General features: G+C 43.9%; 1 protein-coding gene and 1 long non-coding RNA gene across 16 annotated transcripts in view; both read right to left on the bottom strand.

Moving 5' to 3' along the window:
* Nucleotides 1–20,205, bottom strand: part of DOCK10 (dedicator of cytokinesis 10) — a 145,154-nt gene extending 124,949 nt beyond the window's left edge. For 8 of the 15 annotated variants that reach the window (XM_064385949.1, XM_064385958.1, XM_064385953.1 and 5 more), the window contains exon 1: nucleotides 14,647–15,043. In XM_064385949.1, coding sequence (XP_064242019.1) covers nucleotides 14,647–14,745 — 99 coding nt within the window. In that variant the 5' untranslated portion in view covers nucleotides 14,746–15,043. Of the gene's footprint in view, nucleotides 1–7,968; nucleotides 8,121–14,646; nucleotides 15,044–20,055 lie in introns of those variants that run through there. The other 7 variants (XM_064385963.1, XM_064385971.1, XM_064385964.1 and 4 more) reach the window with 5 other exon arrangements.
* A 1,496-nt stretch (nucleotides 20,206–21,701) lies between these two features.
* Nucleotides 21,702–22,802, bottom strand: part of LOC135278969 (uncharacterized) — a 72,544-nt gene continuing 71,443 nt past the window's right edge. Inside the window, exon 5 of the long non-coding RNA XR_010346342.1 lies at nucleotides 21,702–22,134. This is a non-coding gene — a long non-coding RNA (uncharacterized LOC135278969). The remainder of the gene's footprint in view (nucleotides 22,135–22,802) is intronic.

Raw genomic sequence — 22,802 nt, 5'->3', positions numbered from 1 at the left:
AATGTGGAGGATACCATGTTAGAGTGGCATCTCTCACTGCTACAGAGGCAATGTTTCCAACACACCTCAAGGAGCTGCCCTGTATTCTCCTTCCAAAAGTTACGTCCCAAACCTTTCACATGCCAACAGGAGGCTGTGCAGGGCTAGGCTGAACGACTGCTGCCATATGCTTTGAGGGAGGAGAAAAAAGTGCTTTAAAGGACAGACAGGGATCCCACATTTACTTCAAGGAAAGCTTAGGCAGTCACAGGTGCTGCAAGCCAAAAATAGCATCTGTGCCTTCCACTCATGACGTTGCACTCGTTTCAAAATGTTCATGCACTGTATCTTGAAATATTGCTGCAAAAATAGTTAAATATAGAAACAATGAGGTCTCAAACAACAGAGGGGGTGTCTAAGAGTCAGAAAACACAGGCTTTGTAACACTTTAGTTTCCACCAGCTGCTCCCTAGTGACCCAGGAAAGCAGGCATTTACTGCCGCAAGCGGTCAGCACAACTCCTGAACCAGCTGCAGCTTTTTCACCTTGAAACTCTTTCCTTCTCACAAAGTCATCCTTGACCAACGATTCATAACCCAGCAGTTACAGTAAGCGGAAGGGGAGCACAGGGCAGTGCCGGGGTGAGGGCGGCCTGAGCTCGTTCTGTGGCTGCGCTGGCAGGGCGGGCCGCGGGCCCTGCACGGCGCGGGCGGCTGGCACCCTCTAGGGACAGCACCAGGAGCTGCTCCCGCTCCTCCTGCCCACAGCAACAACAACGGCTGCAGACACGGCCGGAAAGGAAAAACACTCAGAAACAGGCTTCCCATGACAGGCAGCACTGGCACAGGCGTTCCCTTCCCAGTGTTCCTTTGCTCTTTCACGTCGGTGTCTGGTGCAAAGGGCTCCACAGACGATGTGTGGAAGGCTCTCAATTACTACCACACTGCATGGCCCCAACACAGGTTTCTCCCATTAGATCTTCCAGCTGATTGCATCAACAAATTGCAGCTACTTGACAAATAATAAAACAGTGATAAAACAGTGGTGTAAGGGCTTCTAACAGGCTGATGACAGAAGCTGGTCTACAGTCCTGTAGCTCTGGTGCTTCAGCCTCTCTAAAGAGGTTTCTCAGAATATTCTCTTTATACAAAAAGTGAAATAAATCCATAATCTGCATACAAGTAGTTTCCACATTCCTATTTTCAACTCAGGTGAAGCACCCTACTGATTTTCAAGAAATTCCCCACTTTGACAGGTAATTTTCCACAATTACAGCCTCTGTGAGATCAGTGGGATTATTCTTAGGTCAAGTAAAATGGAGAACTGCAACCCACAGGCAGTGATGAAAACCTCCTTATTTCAATGCACTTCGGTGGCTTCTGGATCTAGCAGGGAACATTCTAAAATGCAGCTAAGAGCATTGTTGTGGTTTCCTTAAGCATGTAACAGGAAAAGAAATCTTTGACTTCAAACCAGGAAAAATAACTACTTAACCTACAAAGCAAATGTTTGTTTGTTTTGAAAAAGAACTTTTATTATCCCATAAAACTGGTGGGGAATTAGTTGGAGCTACCAAAACTCATCTTTTCTTTGGCACACAGTTAAATAAAAACATAATACATTAAGATAAACTCTGTGAAGAATTTTCACCAGAAGTTACAACCCTGGCTGAGCTCCGACTTCCAAAGCAAAGATTTTACAGATAAGTCACAACAGAAAAAAAAGCAGCCATCACCTCACTGGTTCCCAAAAAGAACTGGTAGCAAATGATTATCCTTTTTCAGAAAGATACACATTTAACTTCCACACAGCCCCTCCAAGTGCATTGTCCACAGCTGATCGTGTGTTCAGGTGACCTCCATTTCACTAGCCCAATGGGAAAGCATCTAAAAACCAAAACTGGCATGGAAAAAAAGCCTGAAAAGACCACAGTGCCCGTTTTCCCTCTAGCATGTTGGTTTTGTGGCATTTCTTACAGCTAAACAGAGTGCTACTTGTCTGTTACCTGTCACAGTCAAAGATCTCCATGACACGCATAAATTCCAGAGCCTTTTGTCTAGGTGTTTCACAAATAATTTTTAAAGAACAAAATATACCCAGATACTTGGGAAGATGTTCTTCCCATGGAAGAGGAAATGCATTCTCCGTTTGCTGCCCTGGCACCAGCCCTGCCACTTATGGAAACACTGGAAAGAGAACCAGGCAACAGGGGAGACCAGGCAGGAACATCCCCCAGGGTACACAGAGATGTCAGCAGCCACTAACAGGTTTTAGGAACAAGATGTGGTTTGGATGAGATGTCCTTTGTACAGCAATGTTCTCTATGCTGAATGGCCTGAACAGCACCATGGTGTAATAAACCAATACTTCTTCTCTAAAATATGATCAAAGGCCTAAAAAAACCACTGCAAAACCTCTCACCCACATCCACCAACTTTGGACAAGAGCCACAGAAACCTTTATTGCTGACATCTCATCTGCAGGATGTGCAACCTATTCTCTATTTCTGTAACAGCCACAGCTTGCCATAATCCAAAACTAGTATTTCTGTTCAAATACAAGCTAGAAATACAGAGCAAACACAGAGACAGAGAGAAACTGGAGTTACTTTCAAAAGACCACTCAAATCTGCACTAGAGCAGAATTTTAGACAGTGATATCTTGGTAGAAAATGTATTTCTTATTCTAATTTGCCTCCAATCCAAGCCAATGACATCTTTGCATTCACAACCCAGCTAACAACAATAACAAAACCCAGAACTGCTCCATAACCAGAGCACCTTCAGCCTCTAACTCCTTGAACAGATAACACTTTTTCAGTTCACAAGAGAGCTTGCAAATGAAGGTATTTATTGGCACACTCCAATCTACTTGTACACTCCTTTTGTTTTCACTTGAGTAGGAAAAAAAGCACATGCCTCAACATTTGAGGCAGGAATGTAAATACGATAAACAAATTATTTTATTTAATGTTTTTCATATTGTTTAACAAAGAAAAACTAATGGTTTACAACCAAGAAAGAGTGGAATCAGGTATTAAATTAACAGGTCAGGCTCCATACACAAATGCCACAGATTACACAGGACAGGTCTAAATTCAGGCCATACCAGAAAAGCTTGAGAAGCAGGATCATATTGCTTGCAAATGCACACATGGTAAAAATATTTTGAGAAATACAGTGTGGAACTCGGTGGCTGGATGGCCTCAGTCACAGCCTTCCAGAAGTTTCCCATTCTTCACTATATCAGCACTTAGAGGAACTAACTACGTGGGAGCTAAGCATGTTTCCTTATTTGTCTGCATGAAAAATTAAAAAGAACCCAAACCCCACCATTTTTCCCCTGCAGATGAAGTCAGGCCAGAGACACACAGTCACTCACGTCTTGGCTCCCACTTTTGTTACCCTTCCTCTCTTGGAGATGCCAGACTGACATTACTAAAGTAGTATCCAGCATCTTCTGCCTCTGAGCCAAGACTCTGGCTGTGATGGAGGTCAGCAGCAATTCCCACCTGACTCTGCTTCTTCACAGAAGGCTGTTGGATTTTCAAGCCAAGAAAGCCCTTTCCAAGGTCCCTCACAAAAATAATGGGCTGTCCCAGGGAGCGAGGAGTTGAGCTGCCTAAAGCATTCCAAACTAATTTAATAATTTTTAATACAAAACATCAAATGCCTTGAAGCCAAGAATTTCTACTGAAAGCTGGGCAATTAACAGCTGAAAACAAAGGAGGAAGAGCTGGAAGCAGAGGCCAATACCAAAATGATCATCAACTGCCAATATGACACCAGCACAAGCAGAGTTCAGTGTAGTTCTGGATATCATGCCAGGTAACTCTAGCAAAAGGAGTATTCACACTACTGTGTTTAAAGTAATGACATGAACACCCTGCTGAGACACCACTGAAAGTACATGAACGGGCCTGGCCACCTTCAAGAACGAACCAGCTGCAGAACAGACCTGCCAACGTGCCCAGGAAATGAATGTGGTTGCTGTGTCCAGCTCCCAGATGCCCAGCACAAATCCACTGACACAGAGGAGTGAGTTCTTTGCAAGATCACCAGGACAGACTGAGGCTGGAGGAAATGATGAGGAAAATACCTTTCCCTGCCCTTAAGAAATGAAGGCTGATGGAAAACCTTGACAGTCTACACTCCCATAGGGTGTAGAGAAGAGAGAGAGAGAGGCTTTCCACAGAGACATAGCAGCAGGGGATGAGACAACAAACAGAACACATGTGATAGTGGACATTCAATTAAACACAGCAAAATAAACTTTTAACCATGAAGGATGGTCATACACAGGGACAAGGCATCCTTGGAGAGTGGAGAAGGTCCTGAGTAAGCTTATCTCTGTGGAACTGCTTTGAACAGGGAGCTGGACTTGAAAACCTCCAGAATGTCTTTGCAAACTGTTATTTCATGAATATGTAAGAACATGGCTTATTCAGCCCAACAAACCAGAGCCCGAATTTTTGCCTTCTTTGGGACAGCCCCAAACACAACCAAAGCAGAAGAGCCACCTAAGCCAAAGCCTTAAACCAAAGGCTAGCAGTGATGAACTGGCCATTCAGGCCATACAATTTCTCTTCACACAAGGCTCTGTTTTTAACCTAACCCAGAAATGAACAAAAGAGGCTCCCAATCAGGCTTCTTTCAACTCTAAGTCAGCTGTACAATCCCTGCTTATTATTTCAAGGCAATTTCACTTTGAGGCATATACAAAGAGTTCAGCCAGAAGCAAGGAACCAAAAGGAACAATCTCATTCAATTTCCGAGCATAAGCTTCTACAGCTGCAAAAGGGAAAATTAGGCACAAAATGTGGACATGGTAAAAAAAAAAAAAAGAAATGCAAAGTAAAATCTGTACATACGGGGCCAGCAAAAACTTGTGTTGTCTCAGGTGCTGCTCTCCCATCACCCCACTCCCCCAAACACAGCAGCTGCAGATGTATCCTTGTGTCTGACAGAAAAGATCCCACAAGAAGAATATGGATTGTTTCCACTAGCAGTATAATAATGTGGCTTCAGATTCCTTTTTTATTATCAGTGCCAAGAATCCAAAATAAAGAAGCTAAGAGTTAGGACTCTCTGAAAGTTTTTAAGGCTATAAATATTACAGAGCTGTCTTGATTTTTTTTGTTTGTTTACATATCACTCAAAAACCCTACCCAACTCTGACAAGTCCAGGGGCAGCCAGCCAAGCACCTTTTCCCTGTTTGACCATGTCAAGTATCACCTAACCATGACACTTCTTGGGCTAAAGCACACAGGGCAAATTATTAATTTCCACAGAGAAATCCACCTACAGAGAATCCTACTGGCATAAACATCCGCCCTCACAAGACAAGAAAAGGGATCTGAGTGTATACAGTGCCAATACTGTAAGAGACATTATCCTCTTGATTGCAATGTGGGGGCTGATTAGCCCCAAAACCTTTCCCTTCTTAGCACATCTAGAAGCTCAGGGAGGCTCACATTCCTCCTGCTTTACACCAGCCAGGAAGCCCAAGCTGCACAATGGAACAGTGAGACCACCCAGACAAGAGCATGGAAAAGAGACAGGGTCCCTCAGAGCCACACTGCTCACTGTCACCCTTTGAGAAAGGAGCAGCTCAACCACAGCTCCTCACACCACACCCAAGGAAGTGCCTGAAACCCACAGCTTTGCCCTTATCACCATGCAAAAGACAAAGCACCCCAAAAGGCAAAACAAAACACACCAACCCAATCAAAAAGCATCCTGCCCCTTTTAGAAATAAAATTTCTGGGCTTTTGTCACAGCACAACAATGTGCTCACTATATCAAACCAAGGAACAGCTATTGTGGCAGCTAATGAGTGACACTGTCCCCTGGACAGCTTTTCTGCACAACATGTGGTTTTCATTTTATGTCTCTTGTCAGGATTTCACTCCCTTTCTTTTATTTGACTTCCAGAAGATAATAAAATCATACAAAATATAAAACTAAAGGACCCTTAGGTTTCTGGCATCCATTAACATTCACATCCATAAGGCTGTTGATTCTACAAAATACAAAATAAGCAAAACTAGGCCAATTATAAGTTGTTTGGCCTGTATTTGTTAAGTTCTAACACAGTCTCTATAAACATATGTCTTCTGGTTGGTATTTCAGGAAGAAATCCTTAGAAGAATAATATTTTGATTAGTAACATGTGTGTTTTGAAAGACTAATACTGAACTCCAAGGGAGATTAAAATATGAGTAGAAACTATGAGCTAAATACACATATGTGCAAAGAGCTTTCATTCTTACTGACTGAAATGTCTGGTTACAAGTAATTTGTTTTTATTATTGAATTTCTAATAGCCTGTGCTATTGACTTTTTGTAAAATTAACTCATATTTATGAAAATATCCCATTCTTACAGAACCACTTTAGAACATTACTTTAAAAAATTACTTAGTATATCGCAGAAGCAATGTCATTCTCTATATTATTATGACAAATCTCAAACGAACTTCCAAAGGACCCTAGTAATTTTAGGTAGTGCCCAAATGTTGACCTCCTCTCTTTTTAGTCTTTTAAGACTTCTCAATCAAGCAGGAAACAGAGATCAGCCAGATAGTGTTCTTCAAGAAATCACCACTATTTACACTCACAAAGCCATTGATTTACTTCAGGGCATCAAGCAGTTCCCTGTGTGCAACATGCAATTAGATTTTTAAACAGTTGCCCAGCTTCCTAGGCCACCCCCTCACTGACAGCTGGGCATTCAACAGGGTTATGTTCTTAATAGTTCCAGTAGAAGAAGTGCAAATGCATAAGTAAATGATTTAAATGTTACAGAGTACACATGGAAACTTTAACCCAAAAGATTGTTTATAGTTGTTTTTTAAGGAAGTATGGTTGGCTATGCTGCCAAAGCTTTCATTAGAACATGTGATATCCAAGTGAAAAAGGAAGGTACATGCATATTCCCTTTAAACACACCCCTTTCTCACACCAAGGGAAAATATTCTCAACTTTCTCTTCATTTCAGATGGAAATTTAAATGCAGAGAAAGCAACTTTTCATTACTGCTGAAATTCACTTCAATATATAATTAGTGCTCTAATTAAAGTTAACAATCATGTATCACTTTCTATGTAATGTTACAATGGTAACACAGAGTTGCAGCCAACAGAAGAACTCTCACCTCGATGTCATTTATGCTTTTGTCAAGCAGCTGAGCAAATTAGGAACACTTACAGCTAAATACCAAACACACACTGTCAGGCACAAGGGCAGACTTGGTTACAATTACTCACTCTCAGTATCAGTGCTTCACTCTTGATGTAGTAACACTAAATTCAACACGACTGCTCTTCACAAAAGATCAGGCTGGCAATTTAATGAGGAGGCTGCTGGGTCACCGTGTCACTGGCATGCACAGACACTGGGAATGGAAGCTGCTGCATTTCCAGGGAGACACCTAGAGATGGCCTCCACCCAGCACAGACTGTCTGCAGAGCTCAGCTCCCTGGCAAGCAGCACCCTCTGCCTTTCAAATCTCATCTATCAGCACATGATTTGAAAAAACCAAAAGTTTCAAAGCCAGCCCCAAAGGACTGCTTGGTATGCCCAGATAGGAGGTACTGCCCTAACCAAAACATCCTGCTGAACCAGCACTCACATGACTGCCAGCCAAGAGGAGCAGGCAGGGTGAGAGGTTAAGAGAGGTTCACCTCTATCACACAGGAGCTTGGGTTGGAAGGGACCTTGACACCCCAGTGGACAGCTCTTGCTTGGTGTCTCAAGAGACAAGGACATAACTCCTCTCAAGAAAGTAATGGAGAAGATGGATCTATCATCTTATTCCAAATATAAATTTATCTGATGATCTGCAAAGCACATCAAATGGCATTACAATAATTACCTGGAGTGCTGAAGAACCTTGTGACAGCACATGTCACAGGTGAGATGGCCACGATACACAGAGTATCACCACATGATTTCAGAAAGCTCCAACCCATCCACAGCAACACCTTACCTCATCAGAAGGCTTCAGGCACCTGCCCATACAGAGTAACATCAGGTCACCCCAGAAGGCTGCAAGCATCTGCCCTTCTTGTTCTTTGTCCCAGCCTTTTATCCCCTCATGCTGATGCCCTGCCCCTGTGTGCCCTCTGCTCCCTTTGGAGGTTGGTCAGTGCCCCTGGGCACTCCATGGCTCATTGCTGTCAGTGCTGCTCACCTGCTGCTCACAGCTGTGCCCACTGGGGATGAGCTGGGCCAGCCCATCCCAATCACCACAAACTGTGTGCCTACAGAACCTGGCATCTGCCCATGACACAGGACTTCTGGAAGCTCTAATCTGATCCAGAAGAGCAAGCCACACCAGTATGAGCCTATACTTTCAAGGCAAATCTAATCCCACTTTCCAACTTGACTATGCAGACAGAAATCTGAAGATGTTACACTGCAGTCAAAAGAACTACAGCATAATTCTGGGGTTTTTTTTAAGAACCTGTTCAATCTACTTAAAGGAATAACTACATTTAAATTTGGCTGTCACTGACATTGTCTATCCCACTGTAACAACTAATGTTGAAGCCCCAGATGGGTTAATATTTATGAGAAAGTCAACAGAACATCAAAAGAACAGGAAACAGCATTTCCTGCCAAACTGTCTAAAAGCAGTCATACCGTTAGCACTGCACTTTGCTGGCTTTTATTCTTGTTATCTCACAGATAGACATGAAAAAGCTAAAAAAATCTGCTAAGCTGCTAAGGATAATAGCAACTAGAATGTATTACTCTTTAGTCATGGCTCAATTTTCATTTCTTTTGCACGCTTATGACAGAAGAAAGTGTTTGTTAAATTGTCCTTGTTAGCTAATCATAGCAGGATGTGCTTGGCATACTGGCTCTGGGGCATGTCTGGAGCTCTGACACTGGCAAAAAAAGTCAGACAACTCTCTTGCATTATCCTTTTACTTCATAGATGTTAACAACAACCAGCTGCATTGCAAACTATGCCAGGTGGGTTCAGGACATGCTGCTGGGATGATGACAGACCCAGTTATACAGCAGCAACCCTTCATTGTGCATCATAGAGCTTTCACACCTCAGTTTTCAAGCTCTAATTACAAGTAATTTGCTGACTCTCATTCTAGATCACTCAAAATCTTCTCCCAAAATAAAGAAATTCAAATGTCTTATCTGAACCCCTAACAGATATTTCAGGATTAGGAATGAGGACCTTGTGAAATACACACAGGGAAACAGTGGTAGAAAACAGAAAGCCAGAAGCCTTGGGGCACAAAGACCAAGCAGAGCAGCCCTTATACCTTATTCCAGCACAGCTCAGTAGCCATCATCATGGAATTTAAATGCAAAGTTCTTGTCTTAAAACCCCCCAAACGAGGCATGCCACATTATTCCAAGGAAACTGATTTTAGCCCTATTATCTGAGTTGAGTTTAAAATATATATAAATCCATTGATATATTCACATATCATGACATGGACTTGTCTTCCACACTACACTGAACAGAGAACCACTGCTTCCTTTAACGAAACAGACACAGGAAAAGTTCTTCTCTCAAGAAGAGTCACTCAGTATTATTTGAACTGTATTTTATCTGGTGAACAGTGATTCAAATATCACCTATCAATACAAACCCATGTGCTCAATGCTCACACTGAAGGCAGAGGAGAGGCCTGTGACCAAAGCCAAAGGCTTTCCATTGCCACTTTGGGGGAGAGAGGCACGGCTGGGCAGGGCAGGGCAGCACGGGGCAGCTGCTCAGCAGGGCAGGGGCACACAGATTATCCACTGGCAGAAGTGGCAAGGAGCATTCCTGGAAGAAGTGGGTTTTAATGTGGCGCGGATGGCAGGCAGAGATAGGGCGCCTGACACAACTGACACACTGTTCCCTGCACAGAGAGGCATTAACAGAGGCGCTGAGACAAGTGGGAGAGGGACACAAAGCACAACAAGGATCCAGGACTGCAAGGGGTGAGGGCAGCAAAGCAGGGAGTGGAGAGATGTGAGAATGAAGAAATGAGAGAAAGATAATATTTAACTGCAACATACAGGCCATGGCGAGTGGTTTTGAAGTGTTCTCACTGTAAGAAAAACTCCAGGGAAAAAAGGGGAGATAAACTTCACATTAAGGCATGTAAGACATTGTGTCCCACTGTACTACTGCCTATCCTTATTGCAACACAAGTAACTGTAACATTCACCTGAAACCCCTCTGCAAGCAGTTTTCTCCTCACCCTTTCTGAGGAAAGAAGGCATAGAAAGCAAAAAGCATTTCATTGCCAACATGTCCAGCCAGCTGGAACCATCATGGCTACACAACTCCAAAACTACCATTCCATCTTCTTCCATTTCCAAGCCAACTGGAGTTAAACCACTTGGAGCTGGTGTGTTACATGAGCTCCATTCCTTTTAGAAAATACACAGAAACATGGAAACAACTGGGTATGCATTTGAAGTATAAAAAGGAGCAGATGTCTTCTGAAAGACACCTGAAGAAAAGTAATCATCTACCTTGACTACAATTTTTTTGTTGTTTATATTAAGGATTTCCTAACAGGTTATTATTTGACCAGAAAAGCCAAATTTCTATTCATGGATCTCCTGGATTTCTTCTTTTGTAGGTTTTCTTACAAAACCTCCAAAAGAGTTTTCACTGATTCCGGGAAAGCAATGAGGATAAATTCATGCAGCACTAAAGAGACCAGTATAATTCAATGTACTTAATGTTGTACGGCTTCGTTTCCATCAGTGCCTGAGATTTTAGCTGTTTAATGAAAGGGTGTCAGCAGAACAGAGGCACTGTGCAATCACACAGCTCAAAGCAAAAGACAACTGTTACTCATGTAAAAGGCAACTGTTGCCTAAGTGAGATGCAGCTTTGGAACAGGCAGATGCTTTTCAGTAACTTGCTTTCAGAGGAGAACCCTGCACGGTATTTAACGTCTGCACTGCTTCTGAAATTGCTCTCTATCCACTGCTGGAACTCCACCTGCCACCCATGAATTGGAGGGGAAAACTGTGTGCCTATATACTGACAGCAGAAACGTGATGGCTCAGCACATATTTTACTATGCATTGCAAATATGTGAATACAAAAGGTATTCACACACCACATGATATTCTAGAATATCAAAGTCTGCTCATTACTGGTTTTAATACTTACTCATCACTCCCTTTCTCTCACACACAGAATTAGAGATATGACCCAGGACTTGTTTGCCCAAGGTCTCTCCCTGTCACTGTTCTTCAGTAGAACAAACTTATGTATTTTGTGCCATACAGCTTCAAGTTCAAAGCCGCAAAACAGTTCTATCCCAAGGATGGCCACATTTAGGCCCCTGAACCACTTTTCAGACTTGAGACCACTTGAGGCTAAGTAACAAAAAAAGAAGAAAAAAAAGAGAAGCCGGAAAAAAGGCTGTGCACTTGTATCTTCAAAGAGAGACTGAGATTGCTACAAATACCACGAGTTATTTATGGCCTGTGAAATGCAACAGAGGCATTCCTAACAAAAGACATCAAGCCTGGCCTGTGCCATGGTACTTGCACAGCAATGGAGAAAGCTCTTCCACGGGACAGGCTCCAAAGATGACTTATTGTCTAAACAAGCACAGTCCAATCAATAGCCCCCAGGCTGACTTCAGCCCATCACTTTCACCCAAAGACTCAACAAGCTCTGAATCCTTTCTCCTGCACCTACTCATGGCACGGAAAGGAGTGCTGTGTTTGCTTCCAAAGGAGAGAGAAGGGGGATGTGGAGGCTGGCATCCTGCCCTCCCTCAAAATGAACATACATTTTGCACAGTGTCTGGGTACAGACAGCCTTTCCTTCCTCTATTCTGTTGAATTTTTGGCTCAGACTCCCCCCAGGGCTGCCAGAGCTTGCAAAGGACTAAGAGGGAAAGAAGGCAGGGAGTAGAGAGTGGGCAAGGAGGAAGCTGCAACAAGCACCTCACAGCAGAAGAGAGAGACAGAAAAAGTAATTTAAGGCTTTGTTACACACCACTGTGGCCAGAGGACACCACAGCAGTCTTCCCCCTCCCTCTCCTATGCATTTTTCTGTCCCAGGGCCTGGCAAATACCCAGATCACAGGAGAATATTCTCACACTTTAAAAATACATTTTCTTCAAACCATGTCAACCTCTGCCCCTAAACCACAAGAAAAACCCAATCCAGAACAAAGATCACTGAGGAATTTGCATCAAAAGATAGACACACTAACCCTTGGTTGAAATGTTCCAGGCAGCTTTTGGATAAAAGATCCTTCTAGGCCTTGTTTGCAGAGCTATTGTGCTCCCCATGTGGGGAGCTTTTAGTTTAACCCCTGAAAAGCAAAGCCACAAGACACTTAAGAGTCCAGAATTTCATTCTTGCCTATAAATTAGAAGTACACTCCTCAAAATCATCAACCTAAACATGGTTACCAAAGCAGGTAAATCTAGCATGGGCAAGTAATACATTTAGATGATGATAATTTAAAAACTAAAAGACAAAGATAATAGGTTTTCTTTTTACTATTCTAAACATTCCTAGTCACTCCACTTTCAGAGAAAATATTTCTGTATTAGTCTTGTGATAAACAGCAACACATAAAAAAAATGAAACCTTTTTTCCCCCTCTATCATATCAAATTCAATTGCATTCATTAAATTGCATTATATCTACATCATTTAATTTAGGTCAACATGTCAAAGTAACCTAGGATCATGTTTGCTTTAAGTCAGCCTGCATTATTCTCCCACCTGAACAGCCCCTTTCAGACTCAGTGACAGAATTGCCCTCCACTTCCTCCACACTCCATGAAGGAAAAACTACACTGCAATTAAACAAGTTGCTGCAATGCTGACAGCATACTAAGCTTCAGTGCAATTAATATTATACAGCTGCACAACAGCAGTAAGGGGAAGAAAGTCTAGCAACAAGTTTATTGTTATTTATTAATGCCTGCATTAGGAATTTAAAATGCAATACAGGGTATCTTTCAACTTTTGAGGTTTCCTTTTTTTTTTCCTTTGGGTCTGCAGATAAAACCTCATTTCACAGAGGCAGCAGAAGACACTCCTTGCAGGGAGGTACCCATCTCCCTTTCCCCATGTTTTCCTGGGATCCCAATGACAGTAGCTGCAGTTCACACTGCTGTCTGCACAGTCTGAGCCCACACACGTCACAAACATATCCAGATTTCCCCATCTGATGTACTTTTATACAAGCCTAAAGAAAATCTATATTATGTCATCTCAAAACATTACACTGTGTTCCAAAACATGCAGTATTTGGGTTCCAGCTGAAGAATAACTTCACAGTACCCAAGTAAAGAGTCTGGATGTTGGCTCCCAGTATAACGCTGGGAGGGAGGCTGGGCAGCACCACCTACCCCCAGTGCTCCAAGGGAACTCTCTTCCTGTGTAAAATTTAAGAGCAAAAGTGCAACATTGACCTCTTCCTGTCTGTATCATGAAGAAAAAAATTAGTACCAGAAATGATAAGTAATTGACAAAAAATGTATTTACGCAATGTGTTTAGGTAGTGATTATACATCACTGACATGAAGGAGAAAAAATAATAAACTACTGCCTTGAGCACCCAAACTAAAAAATGTAGGAGGGGTAAGGAGACCTGGGAAATTTAAAAAAAGAAAAAGAATAAAAGAGAAGTAGAAAAAGCCCTCCCAGCTCCAGAAGGCTTCACTGACACAGATCACCACCTAACACCAATGCAGCTCAGTGCCCTCCTATTACATGCTATTTGTCTGTTTGTGCTCTGCCCAGAAAGGGACAAGTTGAGCTGAAGTCATTTACACTAAGCAGGCATGCAAAGGACAGGCAGCCTTCAGTTTTCTTACGTTTTACAAGAGAGAGAAAAAATTTCCCATGTCAGAAATGAGAGGAAAAGGGGAAATATGAAGTCAGGCAAATTATTCATCCATGTGGGGCAGGGCAGCCTGTGAGGGGGATAAACTTGGAGACAATAATTCTGCAGCTTTTACTTAGATTTAGTGCATGAACTTGGGCAGTTAGCTCCTGGTGTTTTGTTTTTCTTATCAACAAAAGCAGGGATAAATTCGGCTTTGGCTAAAATAAGAATATACAGTTGTTATAAAACAGCGAGTATAATTTAGATTCAGAAAATTATTATTGAGTTCTCTGAAATGCATTTCCAGTTCTATGAAACTGGAAATACTATACACATGACAAGCAAGTCTTTGTGTAATAATCACATCTGTGTCACTACTTCACAGGCCTTTGACCTTATGCTAGAAAAGTTACAAACATGTTTTGACTTCTGGAAGTGACATATGCACTGCAGAACTGCCTGTTAGAAACCACAACAATATTCAACTATCTCTCTGTGTATCCATCCTCCTCCAAAGACAACACAAGGCTTAATTTTCCATCTTCTCTTTGCTATTGATGCTCATTCTGTCCCTCTCAAGACTCCTTATTTCATCTTGCAGGCAAAAGGAAAAAAGTTAATGCAACTTCTATAAACTGAGAGCATTTTGAGTTACTCAAGCTGACTCGCTTTCCATAAATTTAAAAGAAAGTGGTAGTCAAGTGACAGACACAAGACAAGAGTAAAAAACCTGCCTTTAAATCCAAGTGCCTGGGTCTCCCCACCACCTAAATGACTGCCCAGGGGTGCACATTAATGGCTTATCTGCACAAGTTGTTCACCAACCTGACGTAACTTTCTTGCAGCTCTCTTCGTTTCTTTCCTTCGTTTTATCGTCTTCTTCAGCCTCTCCTTCCCCACAAAGTCTTTTCTTTTTTCCCCCATTTTCTCCAATGCTTTTCTTCTTTCTAAACCATTTTCTTCCCTTCTCTGTCTCCACCCTCTCTGAGGCTCTGTTCCCTTATCTCCTTTTCCTCATTTCTGCATCAATTTCATCCCCAGTGCCAGATGAAGTTCCTAGAATTGCTCAGAAGCAGACTTTGCCCCTTTTGTCTGCCTGCAGAGGAGGGAGCCTTGCAGCTGGAGAATGTGCAAGTAGTGCATTCTTGCCTGTACCCTTTGCTTGATTTGCCCTTACATCTGAGCTCCAGCAGCCAGCTGAAAGCAATCAGAGCCTTGCCCAGGCCAGACCAAGTGTTCTTGGGATACCCCAGCTGAAAAACATCTACAGAATTACTAGTCAGACCCTTCAAAACAGCAAAATATGCCTAATAAAGGAGACTACTTGCAAATAATGTGGGTGTTGTGCTTGAGCAAGTAAGGGATGTCACAGAGGCTATAAATGAAAGGTAAATTTTTGAGTGTAGATTTGTGAACACAGTTCACAGATAAATTACAAATATAAACAAGCTATTTAATATTTCAACATTGAACAAGGTTGTTAACATTCTAAATATGCCTGACAAGTTGTCTGCCCTGAGCAAACCCTAAATCATCTCAAATGCCAAGGCCTGCCATAACAGAGCTCCAGCTCCAGCAGGTGACACTCCCTTACACTGGTGTCATGACAAACTCTCCCAACCACTAGACCAGGATGAGGCTTTCTGTGTATGCACATGCCCTTAAGATTACTGCACCAGTTTGGGGTTTTTCTCAGGGAAATAGACAAAAGATCTGGTGGCTGGTGTGTGAAGACAGTGCCTGTGCACCTGTGTACAAGCACAGAGTCTGTTTTGGGTACAACACCACGACAGACTCACTGCCTTTATAAATATACTTGGGTTCACCCTGGACTAACAGAAGACATCAGAACATCCTTAAGGGAAAGGAGTCTTTCACAGAGCACTTTCTGTCTTTGAAGTAGCTCAGGTAGCACTGTATTCTCTCAAGAGATGGGGTTTTCACTGATACTTCATTCACAACAGGCAAGCCCAATCACATAATGAGAAGAGGCCGTACAGAGTAGGCACAGTCCAAGCTCTGGTATAATTATGCAGGTACCAGTGGGTGCTCCCTGTGAGGCTGGAAACCACACACATCACTCTTCTTGAGAGACTGAAACACACCACTGGAGTCACAAACCAGTTCATTACCCACACAAAACTAGAAATATACAACCACAGTATAAACAGAGATGTTGTTTATTATTTGTAAAGTACATACCACATGAAATACACATGGGAAACTAAGGGGTTCTAATCTTCCAGGGAGGAATTATGGTGATTCCAGGGAAGGTAAAAAGGAGAGGAACCCATATTGTGCAGAAGAGAGAGCCATGTAATCCAGCCTTCCACGTGAGAGAGAGCCAGTGCTGAGGGATTGGACACCACGACTGTGCTTGGCTGCAGTGGGATGGAAAGAAACCTGTGCCAAAAAAAAGACACGTGGAGCAACAGCCCAATTCCAGACTGCTATTAACTTGTTTAACGATGGAAGAGAGATGAGGAGCAAGACCTGCCACAGCTCTTTTATAAAAGCAGTGTCACAACACTTTATGTAAAGGATGAGGACTGCAGCCAGCAGTACTTAGCCAAATTAATTAAGATCTGGAAATAATAGTATAACACAAAGTTCAGTACTAGCTGAGCAGTTAGCAAGCTGATTTCTAGGAGAACTAACTGGCCCATCCTCATTTAAAAAATTTCCAGTAGAATACTGCTGCAGTGACAGACACAAAGGAAGCAACAGACTTCATACAGCAATATTAATTTCCCTTTCTTGTGCATGGCCATTCAGCTCTCCTGGACAGTGGCAGTGAGTGTTCATAAAGCAACTTTCAAACAAGTGTTCTCTATTAGAAGAGACAAAGAATTTCACATCAAAGTTTCAAAATACAATAAATTATTTACCTTCTAGATGATGCTGATCTATTTCACCAGCTAGTTTGGTGAATTGACATTACTACTTGAAAGCTTAAGGAGGCAATGGAAACAAGCTGAAGTGCAGCCATACACCATTAACACCTGATAGCACCACTCCTGCCACCTGCTGAGGAGCTGGGTAATTAATGTAGAATGTGTTACTTCTGCCAAAACACTGCAGTTACTACCCCCTACCAGTGAGATACACACATATATTCCACCTTCAGTCTCTATTTCCACTTTTATCTTTCTGGGCACTGCAGAAGTTCCTCTCTTATACAACACCAAATGACAAACATTTTACTTCTGCCAACTCATTTTTCCTGATTATAATGGCACCTTCTTTTTTTTACAAACAGATTTGTGTGCTGAACACTAGCAACTATTAAATGAATAAATGAGCAGAAGTAAAGGTGAAGGACACAAAAGAAGAAGCAATCTACGTGAAAACAGTAAAGATCTGTAAGACACAACACTTCACTTTTTTCTAAGATAGTTTAGACATCTGATCCCTATGCTCCTACTGAACTGAAGGGTTGCACCTAGAGCAGGGGCTGTCCAAACATTACCAGCAGAAGTCCAGCTGCAACTCAATGCAGGACATACACAAAAGCAGTACCAGAAGGCTTAGTGCTTTGCTCTTTACACATAATTCTTTACACATCACACGTTTATGCTTTCCCTCCTTTGTAGCTGCCAGTTACTTGCAGAGTCTTGACAGCAGCTGACCCAACTTTCAGGACACTCCAACACAAACCAGATTTAGTATAACTGGAATATAAGGTGCTGATGCATCAAGAGCAAGATGTGCTGAGAACCTCACTGAATACATCAAATTTTTCTTTCTTATGGGAATATTCACTTCTGGTACAAAATGTCAGTTGAAATTCAGCCAGAAATTTCAGGTTCTGTGGGACTTTTTTACAAAAGCAACACAGCTTTACTGCAATGGCTGTGCCATCCCAGCATCCCTGAGTGCAAAGCACAGAGGCTAGAGGGAACTAACTAGCACACCTCAGCAGACCTGCCACCCTGGCATCCCATGTTACAGATCCCAGGACAGACCACCACAGCTCCACCTGGCAGCCTCAAAATTGCAACCTGGCACATCTACCAAGAGATCTGCCTGTCAGCCAAGATGCAATGGTTAATTCTGCTCAATCTAGCCGATACAGGTAGAGAAGATTTAACCCTGAAGGGAGCAGCTTTGTCATGAGACCCAGCATAAGGCATTTTATAAAACTTTGCCTTTCAGAGGCAACATTACTGGCAACCCAAAAAAGTATGGTAAAAAGATGGTAACTTCAAGTTCCCCAGAGCTGTACATATTCAACACAGCAAGCAACTCAGACTTCAGAACCATTGTGCCTGCTGGTGAATCAAACACATCTGGAAGTCCCTAAGTGATCCCACTGAGCGGTATAACTGAAACCAGAATTTGGTCTGGCATCTTCAAATCTTAACTTCTGTATCTTTCAAAGACCATCTTTTCAGATCTGACTGTATTTGCCTCAGATATTGCATCAAAAGCCCTGATGAAATCCAGCATCAGTGTGTTTCATCAGTCAACAGGAAGTCTCACAGAAGACTCACAGAAGTGACAGATGATTTTTGTCACCCTAGTTCTGGTGTCTCGATGTTTTAAAGACAGATTGAATAAAATACAGTTTGAATACATGAAGAGTAATTAAATGCTATATTAAGATAGTCTAAGATTTGTTAGCAACACGTGAAAAAGGCCACTGTCCTCTAAGGAAACAGATGATCAATTTCAGATTCGCTTCATCAGTTTCATTCTGTTTTGTTTCTGTTTCTTGCAGCAAAGGCACAGCAGAGTAAAACACATTGCTAACAAAACTTCATTTATAGTACTCCAAGATGCAATGAGACAGTACAATAGTTTAGCTGGTACCTGAACTGAAACATAGACTCTTAGGGGACAACTACTCAGCACAGTGTCTGGTCAGAGCCCAAACCAGTCACAATGGTTCCTTGAGGGTTTCCACCAAAACTCCATCAGTGTAGTGCATCCTGCTGGATAATGAGCCAAATTCTGATCTCTGTGCCCAGCAGGTGGGACCATGTAAATCTGTTGGTGGTGCAGCTGTGGGGATGCTTTGGGATTTGACAAAGGCTGACAGCATGCACAACATTTGTAGAAAGTCAGGGGAGACACGTAACTTCTTCCAAGTTTTCAAAAATCAGGAGTTTTGGAATACTTTATGAAGATCTTCAAAGCTGACTGTAAAAGCACTTCAAATCCAGTCATGTAAAGAAAACAACTCACATTTGATGTAGAGGTAACCAGGAACTGTGAACTGGCTGCTGGCTCTAAGCCCAGCAGTTGCTTTAGCACAGCTGTCCATTTGTACTGGGTAAGACCCCTCAGATGATGGAAAATACCCACGAACTTTATGGGAACACACTTGCAGAATGGCTTTCTGTTTTATGCAGAGAAAATGTATTACAGCTAGGCACTGCTGTGGGGTAAATTGATGACTGATGACCTTTCACTTAAAACTTTCCCTCTACTTCATGAGCTGTCTTGCCTGAAAAACTAGAAAAGGAAAATATTTATCTGAATTAAATGATTCACAGAAATGATATGTTTAATCATCTAAAGAGTCATGTAAGTCTCATAACACATAGCTTTAAGTCCAAAGCAATCTTAATATCAAAATGGCTAATAAATGACTCATAAATACCTAGAGATTTGAAAAGGCTCGTGAACCCTGGCAATTTGCCATCTATGCCTACCAGCTAAGGACTTAGGTACACCTATGTAACGGAGGAGAACACACCACTGATGGCGAGACGCGGGGCCTGAAGCCTCAGGCAGTGCATTTCAAAAGCGAACGCAAGTAGGATGAACAGGGGGTCTGCGTTTCCGCGGCATTCGAGGCTTCTGCGCGGGGTTTCCAGCGGGAATCACCGTGCGCGCACAGAGCGCGCCCCGGCAGCGCTGGTGACAGCCGGGCTGCGGGGACAGCCCTCGCGTGCCTGTCACACACCGGCACCGCGCCCGTCCCGCTCCGGCTGTCACTCAGCGCGCCGCCGAGCGCAGCCGGAGGGACAGCGCACCGGCGGAGGGAGGCTGCCGGGGGGCTGTCAGCGAGGCTGTCAGCGAGGCTGTCAGCCGCCGGCCGTAGCGCGGGCAGGCTCGGAGCGGAGCGGCTCTGGCGGCCAGCGCTGCCCGCGGCTGCTCCGCTCGGGGCCGGCCGGGTCGGGGCTCCCGGCGCTGCCGCCGCGCCCTCCCCGGGACCCGAGCGCGCTTCGCACCTGGGCCGGTGCCCGGAGCCCGGAGCCCCGCCGGGCGCTGCCCCGCCGCACTCACCCGCAGCTGCAGCCGCCCGCTGGCGGCCGCGGCGGCCGCGCTGTGCCGCAGCTCCGCCGCCTGCCCCGGCCGCAGCAGGCTCCGCGTGAAGCGCCGCGTCCGCTCGCCGGCCATGGGCGCCGGCAGCCCCGCGCTCCGGCCGCCGCTCCCCGCCCGGGCCGCGGCGCCGTCAGGAAGCGGAACTGGGGGTTTCCCTGCCGCTCCCCCCGCGCGGGGGAGGTGTGCGGGGCGGGGGCCGCCCGCCGACCCTCCCCGGGGCAGCGCCGCGGCCCCGCCGCCCGCGCGGGCCATGTGCGCGCCGGGCCAACCCCGGCCCCGCCGCCCGGGACGGCTGCGCACCCAGGGGAACGGGGGGTCCGGGGGCAGCCCGGGCCGGGCCAGCGCGGCCGCGCCGCTTTCCGTGCGGGCGGGCACCAAGGGATGCTCTCCCGGCAAGGATGCGGGTGGGCTCGGCGCGGGAAGGGCTGCTCTTGGTGGGAACCGCTTGCTAAGGTGGGAACCGCGGTTCGGGTGTCCAGGTGGCTCTAATGACACCGAAGTGGTGGCCAGGTTTCATGAGAAATCTGGTCACAGTCCATGAGCTCTTAGAAAGCATCCTCCAGGCAGCACGGAGACCCTGCACAGATCAAGGCTGGATGTCTCCCAGTCCTTCTGCCAGCTGCAATGGCATCCCTCTCTCTTCACCATGGAAAACTCAGCCGATCCACAATTAAGTTTAGCCATTTAAGCCCACAGAAATTACACAATAGTCACAGCTCTCCCAGCCCCCAGCCCAGCAATCATACCTTCTGCTAGGAACACAGCTTTGTGCCTTAACACTAAAGCTGCAGTGTGGAGAATAAAGGATTGCTGTGAGAGCTGTATCTTCATTTCTTTGCTCAATAACACTTACATTCTCCTCTGTAATACAGCGTTTTCTTTCTCCAGTTCAACTGGTAGGGATGGGAAAGGAGGGAACCATGAGAGATAACACACCTCAGTGCATGGCAATCCCTGCAAGAAAAGATTGAAATAAACCTGAGGAGCTTCAGGTGTAATCCTAGGGGCAACACTGCTGTGCACGTGTGAGTGCAACAGCTGAAGCTGCAGAGGTGCCCAAACACAAAACCCAACAGAGTCAGTTAACATTTAGCTAGACTTTGTGTTAGGGAATTAAGTTTTGCAAGATCTCCGGGATTATGTCCTTGCCCTGAAGCACCATGTGTGGTTTGAGGTAGTTGGCTGTAAGGCACGGCAGGTTGCAGTGTGGTACGAATTCACTGCAGCCTCCTCGTGGCTCCTGGTTGTCTCCTCCAAGCTTACTGAAGATACCAAAGGCAACAATGGAAATGTTTCCCCATAAAGTGAATTATCTGAAGTGTGCTCCAGAATTGGCTTAAAACAATGAAGTACTCTAGTCTAGGCATTTCTACTGGGCAACAGGTGTTACATTGTAATATCTTGGAGATGACATTTGTTTGAAGCTAAAGCTCAGTAAGAAAATACTACTGGATTGGAAAAGATTTCTTGAGAAACTTGACACAAAAAGCTACTGTGAGATGAAAAAGGAGACTCCATTCAATTTGCAAACAATCCATATAAGGCTCATTTTCGGAATGCAGCCTGATGTTGCAAAGAAAGAAAGAGGAAGAGTATGTAGCCTCAGAGACTAGGGAAACATTGTGCCTCAACACAAGGATGTAATTTAGGATAAATTCGACTGCAATTTATTGCAGACAGCAAAGAAAACACACATTGCATATGTGAGAAAGGACAAAGAAAATTAATGGTTTCTTCCATTCAGTATGTGCATGTACATTCCGAAAAATGGTTTTAAGAAAATCATCACCATAAAGCAGACCAGAAATGTCCAGCCATCTCTGCCTTTGGGCACAGTGCTGTTGCTCCTGCTCAGATGTGGTCAGCTCTGTGGTCAGGCCTGTGCTCTACATTACTTCTCCCTTCACAACTGCACATGGGCAAGCTGGGCTTGAGTGAATATGCAGATACTTGTCAGTGAGCATTTGGCTGCTGAAATCTGTTAGTAGACATCAAGAAGTAAAAGAGCCAGCTGTTTCTACACCACAAATATTTTCAAGCCTGAAGGGAAGCAAGAAATATCCACAAATACTCAAATAATGAGCAAAAAAGGCAGTAGGATTAAATAGAATACAATTTTTATTATCCTCCTTCTAAGTAAACATTCAGGGATAGTCTAGGAAAGGACCTCTGTCAAAGACAGGCTGAGCCTCTCAAATTGTCACACACAGTGCAAAGCACAAGTGGCCAGGATTTTACAGGCATGTGGTTGTTAACCAAAATCTCTTATGCAAGAGTAACTCTTTAGGTGTGTTTATAGAGTTCCTCTGTATTTCAGAAGTTCTTTGGTTTTCAGATTTCAGTCAATTGTTATACAAGGCCACTGCACTCCCTAAGAGTCTTTCCATTTGATTTTGGGTACCCCATAGTGTGGTTCTGCTAAGAAGGTGTATATCCTATAAGCTGTTAATTCCCCACCTTTAAAAAGCTGTTACCTTGATAAACACATATTTAGAATTAGTAAAATAGCAGAAGCAGAGTTGTAACTTTGGATATTCAACTGATCTAGAACTAGAGATTTAGTTTTACAGAATCAAGTCATTCTTAAAACATGAGTTTGAACCCTTTTCCTACAACTACTTCAGGCTGTCCCTGAGGGATGGATGATGTAGCATCACTGATGGAGAGCAATTTCAGCACAGCATAAAATGGCTGGCAGTAACTGTTTG

This window comes from Passer domesticus, chromosome 11, assembly GCF_036417665.1.
Source record: "Passer domesticus isolate bPasDom1 chromosome 11, bPasDom1.hap1, whole genome shotgun sequence".
NCBI lineage: Eukaryota > Metazoa > Chordata > Aves > Passeriformes > Passeridae > Passer > Passer domesticus.
Note: the sequence above shows the minus strand (reverse complement) of the source record. Positions and strands in the feature narration are given on the sequence as shown.